This window comes from Hemitrygon akajei, chromosome 23 (assembly GCF_048418815.1).
Source record: "Hemitrygon akajei chromosome 23, sHemAka1.3, whole genome shotgun sequence".
Taxonomy (NCBI): domain Eukaryota; kingdom Metazoa; phylum Chordata; class Chondrichthyes; order Myliobatiformes; family Dasyatidae; genus Hemitrygon; species Hemitrygon akajei.
This window is the reverse complement of record NC_133146.1, coordinates 22,742,678-22,759,540: the sequence shown is the minus strand read 5'-3', so window position 1 is coordinate 22,759,540 and position 16,863 is coordinate 22,742,678. Positions and strand designations below refer to the sequence as shown.

Genomic DNA, 16,863 nt, shown 5'->3' with positions numbered 1-16,863 from the left:
AAACTCATTGAACAGAAATTCTCACACTTAATTAAGACAGATTGTCAGAGAGCTTGTTTTGAAAAAGGCTCTGAAGGCTGAGTGTCATCCTGAACGGTATCAAGTTGATAATTTATTTTGGAATATAATGGGCCAGGTCTCCAAGGAGCTTGGATCTGACCATCTTTAAACTTACAGGCATATGCTTATATCTACAGCATACAGACTGAAGTCTAACCTTCTGCTGCATTTAAGAGCCAGCCTTGGCACACTCGTACTGCACTTGGGTAGTATAGATTTCCTCAGATTTCCCAGTTTAGAAAACTAGTTTAGCAAATATCCTTACTTAACATAACACAAATGTAGCTACCCCATTGAAGTGAAGGAACTGCTACCAGAAAAACAGAAGTAGACCTACAACTTGATTTAATTAAGCTAGCTTAAATGTAATTGATTGTTGTCAGTTTTTGACAGTTTTGGAGCGCTATGGTTTAATTTTTAAAATACACATTCATTTTTTTAGGGTTTTTTTCTATAAACATTTCCTGAGCATTGTTATAAATGCAATTGATGATCATAAATATTTGATTTAAACAATATCTTTGATGCCTAGTGTACCTGAGAGTAGAGCTTCAGAAGTCATTAAAGTCATGTGGAAATGCAGCCAGCCACATAAGGTCAGAAAGGGCCTTTGCTATGCTGAGCCTTACTGATTAGTTAGCAACAACCTCTTACAGGTAAACTACCAGTAGGATCACACTGGAAGAACAGTGCAGCTGATTGGCAAATTTTCTAATCAGTAGCAGAAGATCAGCCCAATTATATCTAGATTATAATTTAAATGAGAAATATATTAATAGCACAGAAGTACATATGTCACAAAGCATCACTTTTAATTATACAGTTCTACACAAGGTGTCTTGAAGAAAGTGTTGAAATCACCACGATCGTCCACTAATGATGAAATACGAGAAAGCAAGGATGCTGTAATACGTGACTTAGATAGAAAGTCAAACTTCAGAGATGACGTTTACCATACTGGGCAGCAGGTGAGAACCTTTTGCAGTAAGACAACTGAAAATGCACCTAAAGTTCAGCAATATTTTGTGAAATTTTCTTTCATATCAGCAGAATAATATTTAATTTCCCTGACTTGAAACCATTAAAAGTTACCTTTAGGGTATTTCTTCCCTGACTATGTCATGAAACAGAATGTGAACTGACTTTCAGATTTTTGGTGAAGATTTATGTTCAAGACCTTTCACATAATCTGGTCCATTCTGTATCCTGCCAGTCTCATTAAATGAGTTCAGCAAATCTAATTAATGAACTTACCTCTGAAAGGTTCTATTTACTATAGCAACAGTAACAGTTGGCATGCCATGAAACAAGAGGAACATGTTAACTTTAATATTGTTTGCCATGGTTGTAATTGTTAGTTCATATTAAGATAATGTTGTGTTTATAATCTTCTGGAAGTGATGTCTCTTTTATTCTGTTGAAGAATTCTAAAACCCGCTTTATTCATGTAGAAGTATCGTTTAACCACCCGCTTCTCTTCAATAGAGAGTAACTTATGAGGATAAAATAGCCCACAGATTTCTTGGACAAAATTCTCCTTCACTTTTTTTAATTTTCATGAGGTAAAGGATATGGCAGAGTTACAGGTACATGCTTTAAATTCACTTTCATCATTCACTTCCATTTGTATCAAGTTCATTAAAGATATTCAATGGTTACAATTAGCATTCACCAGATTATCAGCAAACTGTTGACTTAATTAAATAAACATAAGCAATTATTCACTGCATTTAGGTCTAATCCACACCTTGTAAAATGAAACACATTAATATATCGTACTCATGTGTAGACAGCAAAACTCACGCACCTCTTTTTACACAAAGTTGCAAGATATTAACATATTAGCAATCCTACGAAGAATTTCTGCTACTGTTACGCACACTTGGAGTCTTCACGTGGCAGATCGTGTTTCATATTTTTATTTGAGTTGTCTATCTCTATGAAATTTTTAAATATCTGTCTATATATGATTAGTCACTGTCTTATCCATTGCATTGCTCAGGATGATCATTATATGGTGTAACCAAATGACTGTTCTATAATTTCAAGCATTAAGTATGGTTATTGATCTGAAGCATTACAGTTAATGCCTTCTATAACTCATTGAGATGATATCCAACCCACTCATCTCTCTTAATCTCTCTTATAAAAGCATCTGAGACATTTATCTGTCATCTTTTCCAATTCAACTACCGAAGTTCAAAGTAAATTTAATATCAAAATACATATATGTCATCATATACAACCCTGAAATTCATTGGGGACATCACAGTAAATACAAGAAACATAATGAAATCAATGAAAGGCTGCACCCAACAGGATGGACAAACATACATGCAAAAAACAACAAACTGTGTAAGTACAAAATTAAAGAGAAACAAATTAATTAAATAAAATTATTAATTTAAAAAATTGAGAATATGAGATGAAGAGTTCCTATGGGAATAGTTCAGAGATGGAACAAGTCAAGTTAGACCATAAGACTATAACACATAGAAGCAAAATTATGCAATTCAGCCCATCAGGACTGCTCCCCAATCAATCATCCAAAGTCTCTGGCTATCCACGTGACCTATGCCACTTATCATCTTGTACACCTCTATCAAGCCACCTCTCAGTCTCCTATACTCCAGAGAGAAATGTTCTAGCTTGCTCAACCTATCTTCATAAGACGTGCCCTCTAATCCAGGCAGGATCCCAGTAGATCTTATATACTTTTATTGTTTATTTACTTTTTTCCATACTCTATGAACACAACTTTTACTAAGACCATAAGATACGGGAGCAAAATTGGGCATTCACCCCACTGAGTCTGCGCCCATTCCATCATGCCTGATTTATCATCCTCTCAACACCACTCTCCTGCCTTTTCCCCGTAACCTTTGACACCCTAACTAATCAAGAACCTGTCAAACTCTGCTTTAAATACACTCAATGACCTGGCTTCCACAAGCATCCATGGCAATAAATTACATAGATTCGCCATCATCTAGCTAAAGAAATTCCTCCTCATCTCTTTTCTAAATGGACATTCCTCTATCCTGAGGCTTTACCGTAAGGTCATTGACTCACCTATTATAGGAAACATCCTCCACATCCACTCTGTCTAGGCCTTATAATATTTGATAGATCCCCTCTCATTCTTCTAAACCTCAGCTAGTACAGGCCCAGAGTCATCAATGGTTTTCATATGTTAACCTTTTCATTCCTAGAATCATTCTCATGAACCTCCTCTGGACCTTCTGTAATACCAAAATATCTTTTCTTAGAAAAGGGGTCCAAAAATGCTCGCAGTACCCAAATTGCAGTCTGATCGATGCCTTATAAAGCCTTAGTATTATATCCTTACTCTTATATTCTAGACCTCTCAAGATTAATGCTAACATTGCATTTGCCTTCTTTACCACTGACTCAATCTGCAAGTTAACTTTTGGGAATCATGCACAGGGACTCCAAAGACCCCTTGCACCTCTGATTTTTGAATTTACTCCCCATTTAGAAAATAGTCTACGCCTTTATTCCTTCTATCAAAGTGCATGACCATACATTTCCCTACACTTGTATCTCATCTGCCACTTCTTTACCCCTTCTCCCAATCTCTCTAAATCCTTCTGCAGACTCCCTGCTTCCTCAACACTACCTGCTCCTTCACTTATCTTTGTATCATCTGCAAACTGGCCACAAAGGCATCAATTCCATCATCCAAATCATTGACATATAACGTGAAAGAAACAGCCCTGATACCAACCCCTGCAGAATACTAGTCATTGGCAGCCAACTAGCAAAGACTCCCTTATTCCCACTTTTTGCCTCCTACCAGTCGGCCAATCTTCTATCCAGGTTAGTATCCTTCCTGTAATAACATGAGTTCTTATCTTATTAAGCAGCCTCATGTGTGGCACCTTCTCAAAGGCCTTCTGAAAATCCAAGTAAGTAACATCCACTGACTCTTATTTATCTTGTCTTTTATTCCTCAAAGAATTCCAACAGATTTGTCAGGCAAGGAAACCATGCTGATTTTGGCCTATTTTATAATGTGCCTCCAAGTACCCCCAAAGCCTCATCTTTAATAATATACTCAACACAGACCAACTGGCCTACAATTTCCTTTCTTTTACCTGCCTCCTTCTCAAAGAGTGGTGAGACATTTGCAATTCTCCAGTCCTCCGGAACCATTCCAGGATCTAGCGACTCTTGAAAGATTATTATTTATGCCTCCACTATCTCTTTCAGAATCCTGGAGTGTAGTTCATCTGGTCCAGGTGAGCTAACTACCTTCAGGCCTTTCAGCTTCCCAAGCACCTTCTCCTTAGTATTAGCAACTATATTCATTTCTACCCCCTGACACTCGAATTTCTGGCATACCAGTAGTGTCTTCCACAATGAAGATTTACAAAAATCACATCCTCTCCAACAAATATCATTTTCCAGTAGTCCAATGTCCACTCTCACCTTTTTTTCACTCTTTTATATATCTGGAAAAACTGTTGGTATACCCTTTGATATTATTTGCTAGCTTTCCTTCAAATTTCATCTTTTCTTTCTTTTTTTCATTGTCTTCTGTTGGTTTTAAAAAATTTCCCAACCCTCTAATTTCCCACTAATTTTTGCTATACTGTATGTCCTCTCTTTTCCTTTTATGCTGACTTTCATTTCCCTTGTCAGCCACAGTTGCCTCATCCTCCCTTTAGAATACTTCTTAATCTTTGGGATGTATCTATCCTGTGCCATTGCTGTTCTGCTGTCATTCTTGCTTGTGTCCCCTTTCAATCGATTTTGGTCAGCTCCTTTTTTCATGCTCCTGTAATTCCTGTTATTCAACTGTAATACTGATACATCTGACTGTATGCCCAGGCATCATCCCCGATGAAGATGGCAGACTTTGTCATCAAAACATTGGTTATATTCAATACCTGTACCTGCCTGGAAGCTCAAGAAAAGTTTATTTGTTTATCTTCTTTATTTCAAACTGCAAGGTGAATTCATCCTGGCTACTGCTACATATAATTCCCATGAAAATCTTTTTACCTTTGCAGTTTCTTAACTCTACCCACAAGGGTTCTATATCTTCCAATCCTATTTCACCACTTTCTAGGAATTTAATTTCATTTTTTACCACCTCTCTGTCTACTTGCCTGTCCTTTTGATATGTGTATCCTAGGCCCCTAACCATGATCTTCCAGCCATGACTCGGTGATACCCACAGCATCATATCTGCCAATATCTAACTGTGCTACAAGATCATCTACTTTATTCTGTATACTGCGTACATTCAAATGTAACACCTATGGTCCTGTATTCATCACCCTTTTCGATTTCCCCTCCATATTACACTCATCCCACAGATTGCAACTTTTCCATATCACCTGCCAGTCTTTCTTCATAGTTTCACTGCACACTGCATCTACTTGTATACCAACTGCTCCATCCTCAGCCATATCACTGCAGTTCCCATCCCCCTGCCAAATTAGTTTAAATCCTCCCCAATAGCTCTAGCAAACCTTCCCATAAGGATATTAGTCCTTCTCGGGTTCCCGTCTAACTTATCCTCTTTAAACAAGTCATTCCTTACCCAGAAGAGATCCCAATGATCTAGAGAAATGAAACCCTGTCCCCTACACCAGATCCTCAGCCACTCATTATAGGCTGTACTATCATTCTTTTCCTGCCCTGATTCGCATGTGGCACTGAGACTAATCCAGAGATTACTACCTTAGAAGCCCTGCTCTTCAGCCTCTTCCCTAACTCCTTGTACTCACTGCGAAGGACTTATTCACCTTTTCTACCTATGTCTAATTCTACCTTGGTGCCAGTGGGCACCAAGACCTCTGGCTGCTCACTCTTCATCTCGAGAATATTCCGTAGCTGCTCTGAGACATCCTTGGCTCTGATCACATGGGAGGCAACACTTCATCCTGGTGTCTTTCTCATGGCCACAGAATCTCCCGTCCATCCTCCTAACTATCAGGTCTCCTATCACTATCATATTGCCTGACTTTACCCTTCCCTGCTGAGCCTTAGAGCCGGATACAGTATCTGGTTGCTTCTGCTGTACCCCCAGCAGTATCCAAAGGGTTATACTTGTGGCTGAAGGGAATGGCTGCATCTGAACCCTGCACTAACTGCTTATTCCCCTTACTTCTCTTGGTGGTCACCCATCTACTATCTGAAGCCTGCATTCTGGCTTTATCCGTGATGGACTGAGGTATCCACTACTTTTTGTAGGTTTTCCATTCAGTGTATTTCCATACCAGACTGTAATGCAACCAATCAATATACCCTCCAGCACACATCTATTGAAGTTTGTAAAAGTTTTAAAAGACTTGCCAAATCTTTGCCAACTTCTAAAAAAAGTAGAGGTGCTGCTGTGCTTTGTAAAGGTACTTACATGCTGGGCCCAAGACATAATACATTATCATTATGTAATTCATACCAATTCAATATCTGCTTAATTTGTTAAACTATCAGAATCATTTTTCCATTCTTCCTACAAATTTAATGATTTGTGCAAGTGATGCATCCATCAAATCCATTAATATATCTTTTAATTACATCCATCTTATCAATTTGATTAATAGGACTGGATGTTACAATCCCTAAAGTTTTTGCACTGCACTTGACTTGAATGGAAGTAGTTCTTAAAGATGATCACTAGATGATGTTACTACCATTACGACACATCTTCAGTGGTGTACCTCAACATCACTGGGTGTTTCGGCCTTTTATCACAAGACACCCTCAGCCGAGGCAGGCCCACCACAGGCTGATCAGACCTGGGTGTGTGTCACATGGTGAGTCTCTAGATGGTCACCTGGCAGCCCAGACAGCATCCCTTCTTTTCAGCCACAGCCAGTGACTGCTCATTTCGGCAGCATTAGCAAGTGCTTTGATTGCTTTCCTATGGGCCTGCCCTCTGACTCCTACTTCCCTCAGCAGCCTTATGGTGGAACTGGCTACAAAGCCCCTGCACCCCACCTCAACTGGGTGCACTTTTACGTTCCAGCCTCGCTCCTCTGCTTCAGCTGCAAGGTTGGCATGTCGCAGCCTTTTCCGTTCGTAAGTCTCATCCACAGCGTCCTCCCAGGGGATCGTCAGCTCAATGATAAAGGCAGGAGTTGGACCAAAGGACCAGGTCAGGCCGCAGGTTGGTTGTTGCAATTTCAGATGGGAAGGTAAGTTTCTGGCCTAAACTGACATGCGTTTCCCAGTCCCTGGCTGCACTTAGTGGGCTTGAGTCGTGAGGCGAGGGTTAGCCCCTGGTTTCTTTCCTTCCCAGATGAAGGATGATAGTTGTGGGACCGTTGTCTGGGCATTGAGAGGCCTGGCATTGGTGGTTACTCTCTTACACTCAAGTTCAGCTGCCAAACACCTCAGCACTTGGTTGTGTCTCCAGGTATATCTGCCTTGTATTATGCTCGTCTTGCAACTAACCAAGATGTGTTTGAGGGATGCCAGAACTACACACAGAAGACAAGCTGGATCCTCTCCCAGCCAAAGATTTATAGGAGAAGGCAGGACATCATATGTTGCTCTGATGATAAATCTCAATCTATTTGACTCCATGCTTCACAGCTCACTCCATGTGATTTTCCTCCTCTCAACACCCTCCCACCTCATCCAGCAGCCTTGCTTGGCTTAGGATATTGCTTTGGCACATCTGGCTGCTGCTTCTTGGTGGCACACCTCCTCCACCACCAGGTGCCAGCGTTCAGTTGTAGTAGCCTTTTTCCAGGTAGGTTTCATTTCTCTAAGGCCAAAGTCTCCTCTGCCCTATTGCCCACTATGTCCTGGTGTTGGAGGGCAGCTTCTGCTTCCAATACTGCTGTGGCTGGGGTCCATTTCTTCCCTGTTGCTAGAGCAGGAGCAACGCCTCTTATGATTGGATCCCAAGATTTTTTGAGTGTCATTTCCAGCTTTGCTTTGGCATATTTGTATTCCTCCACCAGGCTAGAAATTGGCAGAGAAAGGGCACCGTTCCCGTAAAGTCCTATGCTGCTAAGGCATCTCAGTAACCCAAGCCACTTTCCTTCTGATCCATCTAATCAATCAACCAACCATCTGACCATCTCCACTAACATTTTGGTCACTTCCATCCATCCATTTTCTATTGCAATCTACCATCGATTCAAACTTTTCTATTAACTTGGCCCATCTAACTCATTTATATTTCAATTTCTTCCATAATATTGATTCTTTTATTGTTTTGATCTAATTAAGTAATCTGACAACACTACCTATATAATCTATCTTTCCATCCAACAAATCCATTCTAGTAAGAACCAAATCCAGTAGTTACCATCTACCATTCTATCTTTCTCATCCATGAATCTGTCTGATTAATCCACCCACACAAACACAAAATTCTTCAATGATCAAACCTATCTATCCCATATAAGTAGTCACTTTTCTATTCACACATGTATGCATTAAATGCAATAATTTTCCATTTTCTATCCACTACATTTATCTACCATCCAGTTGGGTTAATTTATGGATAAACTTTTGTTCCTTCTTATTTCCAGATTTCTGTAGAAGTTTTCCTCAGGACACAAGAGCGATTTTATATTTATAGGACTTTAAATATTTGATAGAATCAATAACTGTGCTGGTCTATAATAGATTAAGATGAAAGCCACATTTTATGATTTCACCTTCATTTCAGAGCTGTGTATCATTTTTCCTTTAATTTTCAGATGTGGCATTGGGAACATTTCAGCTAGCTAAAGGAGGAATTAGTGTGTTAATTTTCTGAAACATACATTCATGGTCACTAAAAAGTAAATTTGTTTTTTGTGTTTCAAAATCCTTGGAGAACTTTCAGTCCTTGGGTTGCAGTGTTGTCTAGATGAACCTATTATTGTTGTATGTGTTTTTGCAGTTTAATTTCTTTTTATCTGTTGGGTTAAAAGTTCTTTCAAACTGTTCTGCTTCAAAAGTACTTTCACTCAATTATTTTTAATTAAAAGTGGAAGATCATTTCATTCATTAACAAGAGAATTATTTATTGCAAAGATCCATATAAATTAAACAACTGAACAATACAGTCCTCTGTGATTTCTATCTCAAGATTTGTTGATTTGCACCAACTCTCTATACTTCACTGCATGGATTTCAAACTCTTAACCTTCATTTGTAATACTATCTCCAGGACCTATCCATGCTTAATTCCCATCGGAGTCCTTTTTACCTCCAATTCCAATCCTGTGCAATCTTCAGTTCCTCAATTATAACATTCAAGGCAGGGCCCTCCACTCAGAAAATTGTCTTTAAGCGCCTCATTTTCATCTCATGTTTCTCCAAATTTTAACTACTTTTGAAGACCATCTCTTTAATTTATTCTAATCTTAGCTTCACAATGTTCTCATCACGTCATAGTTCAAGGCTTATTGATGGGGTATCAAAATTGTTTGGAGTTAGAGAAGAACATTGGTGGGAAGTCAAGAGACATTGGATGTGGAAGATAAAACTATCAATGAGAGACGGGAGATGTGAAAAGAGGGGAAGAATGCAGTGAACTTGGGAGAACATTGGTGATGAAGAAGAATACACAGGAGTCTGTGAATATTGAAGACCATAGGTACATTGAATCAAGGGAAGGATTTTACATGATCAGTGATTTGTTGATGGCATAGTTGTTGTTTAGGGGGGTATTTGGAAGTTCCATGTATCTGTCTCAGCCTTAATATAGGTGCACTTTTTGTCAACTAGAACGAAATTGTTAACATAAAGCACTGTTAAAATGTATCAAAGAGTGATTGCCTCCTGCAGACAGATTTGACTCTCCACCAGACAATGCCTACATCCCACACTGATCCAGTGGCTAGTTTGAAGTGAGTTGTTTTTGCGTTTAAGATATTTTGTATTTTACTTCTTATTCAAATCTGCCTCTTGGAAGATTAAAATTCTGCTTCTGTATTTCAGTACATCAATTACTGCTCATATTATGTTCAGTTATATTATTTCCATCTTAGAATAGATAGGAAATTGATTGATTTTTATCCAGTACACACCTCTGAGATTGATTTATTTGTCAATGTAGTTTTCAAAAGTAATAAAACTCATTAGTTTTGTTCCACCAACAACATTAGGTTCTTTATTACTCATTGCTCTATCTTGTATCTTTCAACTGGTGCAGTTTGTTGCAAGGTAAGCCTCCTGAATGTACATTGAGTTCACCAAAATACTTTTCTTTCAAAATGCTGGATTTTACTGCAGTTAATATAAAAATATTTGTTTTGTATTTCAATTTAATACCTTATAATATGGTTTGGTGTATTAATCAGTTAACAGAAGCTTGATTTTCCAGGAATACAAAGTGTCCAATTTTGAACAAAGACTTATGAATGAAATTGAATTCCGTCTGGAGAGAACTCCTGTGGATGAATCTGACGATGAAATAGAACATGAAGATATTCCTACAGGGAAGTGCATTGCACCAATTTTTGACAAAAAACTCAAACATTTCCGGGTGGTTGAAGGATCACCAGTAACCATCAGCTGCAAACTTATCAGCATACCAGTACCAAAAGTAAGTATTTTACTATTTAAAATATTTAAACGTATCATTGGGGGAGTCTAGGCCCAGAGGGCACAACCTCGGAACAAGGGTTGTCCATTTAGAATGAATGGAGATGGAAGGAATTTCTTTAGCCAGAGGGTGGTGGATCTCTGGTATTTGTTGCTCCAGGCACAGTAGATCCAGGTCATTGGGTGTATTTAAGGTGGAGGTTGAAAGATAAATCAGAGTGTGAAGGGTTACAGGGAGAAGGCAAGAGTTTGGGGTTGAGAGGGAAATGATCAAATGGCAGAGCAGATTCAATTGGCTTAATGGACTAATTCTGCTCATATGTCTTATGGTCTTATCCTTCTGATTCCGTGCTTATTACAGTTGTTATTTATTTATGCAAATACATACCTACTGAAGTACAACTGATTACATCTCATTACGCAGTTGGATTTGGCAGGCAGGGTTAAAGTTCTTCAGTTATAAAAACAGTAAAAGAATGAATAGGGAGAGACTAGTCCTCTTGAAAACGATCAGAGCCAGTATGTATAGATGGTGGTGTAGTGGCATCTGCACTGGATCTTGAAGTTCAGATCCGGCTGGCTCCTTTCATGTTTTCCATTCATGCTGGGTTGAGCATTGAGCTAGCAATTTAGCAAAAAAGAAATGGCAAGGTTGCCACATGATGCTCCACAAGGCATGGAAAGGACCACCAACAACCATCCATGTATGAAGCCACAGGAAATGGCCAAGATTTTTAATGTCTATTTCTCCTTGGAGTTTAGTCAGGAGAATATCATGGATGCCAAAGATATGTAGGTAATAAGTATGGAGGTCTTGGAAGGTATACATATCACAAGAAAGGAGTTATTTGCAGCCTCGAAACACATTAAGGTGGGCAAATTTCCAGGGCCTGACTAAGTACACCCTGGATCTTCTGGGAGGCCACGGAAGAAATCATGGAGGCCCATGTAGAGATATTTGCTTTGTTGTTAGTCACTGATGAATTTCTAAAAGACTAGAAAGCTGCTAATGTTGTTTTACTGTTCAAGACCAGTAGAAAAGACAGGCCAGGAAACTACAGGCTACAAACTACAGACTTCATTTGTGGGGAAGCTACAGAAGAGAATTCTGAGGGACAAGTCAAGGCCTGTTCAAGAATAGTCAATGTGGTTTTCTGTGAGGGAGGTTGTGGTTGGTTTTTGAAGAGGTAACTAAGGGGATAGATGAAGGCAGGATACTGTTCATTATTTATATGGACTTTAGCAAGGCTTTTTTTCAAGCCCCACATACAGGCTGAATTGGCTCAGTTATAGGAAGCAGAGGGTGATAGATGAAAGGTGATTCTCCAACTGGAGGCCTATGATTAGTGGGGTACCTCTACAAAGAACTCTTGATCAATTAGGGAAATGGACTGAGGAACAACAAATAGATTTCTGCTTAGATAAGTGTAAGGTGATGCATTTTAGACAGTCAAACCAGAATAAGACCTGTACATGCCACTGATGAGTGTTGTGGAACAGAGGGACCTGGGAGAACAAGTGCACATTTCATTAAAAACAACCACGCAAGTAGACAGGGTGTTGAAGAAGATGTTTAGCATGCTGGCTTTGATCAGTCCGAACATTGAGTATAGGTCTCGGGACATTATATTACAGTTACAGTATCTGTGTCATTAGTGAGAACGCACTTGGAGTCTGTATTTTGTTTTGGTTATCATGTTATAGGAAAGACATAGTTAATTTGGAATGGGATCAGAAGAGACTAATGAGGATGTTACCTGGACTAGAGAGTCTGAGTTATAGGGAGAGATTAGCCACACTGGACCTTTAATCCCTGGAATGAAGGAGAATGAGGGGGTGTCCTGATAGAAGTTTATAAAATCATGAGGGATATGAATAAGGTGGACGGTCATAGTCTTTTCCTCCAGGCTGGGGTGTTCAAATCTAAAAGGCACAGATACAGGATAAGAGTGGAGAGAGTTAAAGGAGACATGAGTGGTAACTTTCTTACACAGAGGGTAGTGAGTGCCTGGAATGAGCTGCCAGAGAAAGTGGTCAAGGCAAATACAATTGCAACAGTTAAGAGGCATTTAGATAGTTACTGTATATGGAGTGGGAGGTTTTGGAGGGTTATGAGCCCAAAGTGGACAACTGGAACTAGCAGGGAGGATGTTGTGGTTGGCATGGACCAGTTAGGCCAAAGAGTCTGTTTCCATTTTCAATTTCTCAAGGACTCTAATAACTTATTCCTGTACTTTACAACCCAAAGGTATATTGGTTTAAAGATGGTAAACAGATTTCTAAGAAGAATGAACATTATAAAATGAAGCGAGAAGGTGATGGTACATGCATATTGTACATTGAATCAGCTACGAATGATGATGATGGAAATTACACAGTTATGGCAGCAAATCCCCAGGTGAGTACCAAGACCTTCACGAGGAATGCATGTGGTATGCTTCAGCATGTCTTTTATTTTCATGCATCAAAAATAGATATGTCTAAAAGTCAAACTACATAATTATGTTATCAAGAGACCCCAATGTGCTCATAGTTTCAGTATGTTTTTATATTATCAGCTTTTCCAGACTGCTCTTTCAGCAGAATAATCAGAATAAGTAATATATTTTTCATTAAAAATGCCAATGAATTTTAGTATTTTCTATTTTAACTAACATCAGTGAAACTCTGTCGGATGTTTAAATACCCTTTTGAACCTTCATGGAAATGTTTCAACTACTGTAAAGTTTTTTTTTACATGTTATTGTTGTGCATTGTTCCCAAGTGAATGGACTGTGAGAAAATCATAAGACATAGAAACAGAGTTAGGCTATTTGGCTCATCAAGTCTGCTCTGTCATTCAATCATGGCTTATGATGGAGTAGGTTGATAGAGCTCCTGAAGTGCAAGGGGACAGAATGTGCAAGTTATTTTTTTAATGAGAGAAGAGAGCAGTGACCCAACCCTTTGCCATTACCAGGCTGTGCCTTTTACCTGATGTGTCTGTAATTCAGAATCAGGTTTATTATCACCGGCATGTGTGTGAAATTTGTTAACTTAGCAGCAGCAATTCAATGCAATACATGGTAATATAGAAAGAAAACAGTAAATCAATTCAGTAAGTATATATATGTATATTGAATAGAGTAAAAATAGTGCAAAACAGGAAGAATATATATTAAAAAAGTGAGGTACTGTTCATGAGTTCAATGTTCATTTAGGGATCATATGCAGAGGGGAAGAAGCTGTTCCTGAATCACTGAGTGTGTGCCTTCAGGCTTCTGTACCTCCTTCCTAATGGTGATAATGAGAAGAGGATATGCCCTGGGTGATGGGGGTCCCTAATAATGGCACCGCCTTTCTGAGGCACAAATCCTTGAAGATGTTTTGGATACTATGGAGGCTAGTACCCCAGATGAAGCTGATTAATTTTACACCTTTCTGTAGCTTCTTTCAGTTCTGTGCAGTAGCCCCCCCTCCCCCCTCCCCCACCATACCGGACAGTGAAGCAGCCTGTCAGAATGCTTTCCATGGTACGTCTATAGAAGTTTTCAATCACCAAGCTGGAAGGCTTAGACTTTTTTATGGAGGGAAGAGAAAAGAAAAAAGCAGTGTTAAGTTCCAAAATGCTACCAAATATCATAGGGTACCCTATTAACAATAGTATTTCAAACTATTAGAACCTAAAATGCATTCCCTGCATTTTGGCCTGCAGCCAAAATAGTACTTTCTACATCAGAGTACTCTGCTTCCAGAATTATTTTACCAGTGTTCACCTTTCTGTTCTGGCTGTGTTGCAATCTGATCCTTGATTCCTGTGTTGCCCAAGGGATATCCCTACAATCCTAGACAAAAGAAATAAGTTCACAAGTATTATCTCTGTGTTCTGGAGAACAGCAGTCTATTCATGAGTGGCATCTCTCTGTTCTCTAAAAACAACAATCTATTCGTACATAACAGGAAGCAAAGCCATAATTAAGTCAGTTTTAACTGCTACTGACCAGAAAGTCTTTTCCTGTGAATTGCTGGTGGCTGTCACTTGACCCAGTGGTCACTTTTTAAGACGATTGTCACTAGACCCTTCTACAAAAATGCGTGTACCCTCCAGAGTGGCTCTTAGCACCAAACATCTTTATGTGAGAGGTGGGATGAGCTTCTCCATTCTCCATGCCATCTTTATACATTTAACCAAGTAGGCCTGACAACTTGTTAAATAATTCAGCATGCATCCCCACCTCTTAAATGTGTCTCTATCAGAGTCCTTACCAGAACTGCTTGAGCAGTTTTGATGTGTGAATTTTCCCTCAAGGAAGTGTAATAATCAGACAAACATAAACAAGAGAAAATCTGCAGATGCTGGAAATCCAAGCATCGACTATGCTCTTCCATAGATGCTGCCTGGCCTGCTGAGTTCCTCCAGCATTTTGTGTGGATTATCAGACAGCCAATGTCTTTTACCTGATGTTAGCCCAATGGTAACAAATATCTCTCGTATTGTACATGTCATTAACCTGCTTTCTTCTGCTATGTCAGTGTCAGGATCTGAGGTGATAGATAGCAGTGTCAGGCACAATGGTACAGTCTGTTCCTCCTCATAATTGCCATAGATCGCTTACCTTGTAAAGAGAAACCACAACAGAAATGAACTGATAGCCTGTGAGCATACTGTTTCTGAGAAATCTAAAATCATGATTGTGTCCAATGAAACAACATAATAGGAAACATTACAAGATAAATTTCAAGGCAACAATTCCTTATACTCAACTTGTGATGGTTGATAAAACAACCCAAAAACGATTGACTGGTTTGCCTAGTATTTCCAACTTATGCTGTCTCGTGATATTTCACAATAGAAATCAGTAGAATTTCATAGTTATCCTTTTATCAAGCAAAAAAATCACAAAATAGAAGCAAGTACTGCAGGTCAGAACACAGGTTTCTGAAGAAAGCTCTGCTCTGCACAGAATGGTATATGTTGGCCTGTGCATTCGTTTCAATTCTTGTTTTTTTTGCTGAAATCATCTCTGACTAGAACTTATTGTAAATATATTCTGGGTTTTTTTTTTGGTAAACAGGGAAGAACCAGTTGCTCTGGTCACCTCATGGTACAGAATACTCCATTCCGTGGCCGTGTAGTCCCATCTGTTCAGAGCCAAAGGTAGGTGATCTGAGCTTCATATTAGTAACATGTATCTTTGTTTCTTTGAGTTTGATTTCCACACACTTGAAGTAAAAGGCTCTTTTGAGTATCATTAATTTGCCATTATTTCTAACATTTGTGTCTTAAATACTAAATTCATTTAGTTTTCCACATGGAAATTTCCTTCCATGTCCACAAAATACTAATGTTGCTAAATGAAAAATGAGAAAATCTGCAGGTGCTGGAAATCCAAGCAACACACACAAAATGCTGGAGGAACTCAACAGGCCAGGCAGCATCTATCGAAAAGAGTACAGGCGACGTTTCAGGCTGAGACCCTTCATCAGGACTGAAGGAAAAAAAGATGAGAAGTTGGGGTGGGGGGGCGAGGGGGGGAAAGGAAGAAAGGAAGGTGACAAGTATAACCAGTAAAGGGAGGGGTGAAGTAACGTTAAGAGCTGAGAAGTTGATTGGTGAAAAAGTTACAGGGCTGGAGAAGGGGGAATCTTCTGTCCTGGAGAGGACAGAAGGCCAAGAAAGAAAGAAAAGGGGAAGGAGCAGCACTAGGGGGTTGTAATGGGCAAGTAAGGAGATAAAGTGAGAGTGAAAAGGGAATGGGGAATGGTAAAGGGGGTACCAGAAGTTAGTGAAATTGATGTTCATATCATCAGGTTGGAAGCCACCCAGACAGAATATAAGGTGTTGCTCCTCCAACCTGAGTGTGGCCTCATCGCGACAGTAGAGGAGGCAACAGATTGACATGTCAGAATGGGAATGGAAAATGGAATTAAAATGGGTAGCCACTGGGAGACCCTGTTTTTTTTCTGGCATACAGAACTTAAGTGCTCATTGAAGTGGTCTCCTAACCTACATTGTGTCTCACCGATATACAGAGGCCATAGCTGGAGCATCAGGTACAGTAGAAGACCCCAGCAGACTTGTAGGTGAAATGTCATCTCATCTGGAAGGAGTATTTGGGGCCCTGAATGGAAGTGAGAGAAGAGATATAGGGGCAGGTATAGCACTTGTTCTGCTTGCAAGGATACGTGCCAGGATGATCAGATGGAAAGTTGGGCAAAGAACTGCCATTGCAATTTAATCCCATTCATCCCTCCCCATTGATTACCCTCCTGGCCCTTTGAAATTACTGTGCTATT

At 39.4% G+C, this 16,863-nt stretch overlaps 1 protein-coding gene across 5 annotated transcripts in view; it reads left to right on the top strand.

Moving 5' to 3' along the window:
• mypn (myopalladin) overlaps window positions 1-16,863 on the top strand; it is a 254,646-nt gene that overhangs the window by 209,251 nt on the left and 28,532 nt on the right. For all 5 annotated transcript variants that reach the window (XM_073027204.1, XM_073027203.1, XM_073027205.1 and 2 more), the window contains 4 exons: window positions 884-1,028; window positions 10,367-10,588; window positions 12,836-12,985; window positions 15,642-15,724. In XM_073027204.1, coding sequence (XP_072883305.1) covers window positions 884-1,028; window positions 10,367-10,588; window positions 12,836-12,985; window positions 15,642-15,724 — 600 coding nt within the window. The remainder of the gene's footprint in view (window positions 1-883; window positions 1,029-10,366; window positions 10,589-12,835; window positions 12,986-15,641; window positions 15,725-16,863) is intronic.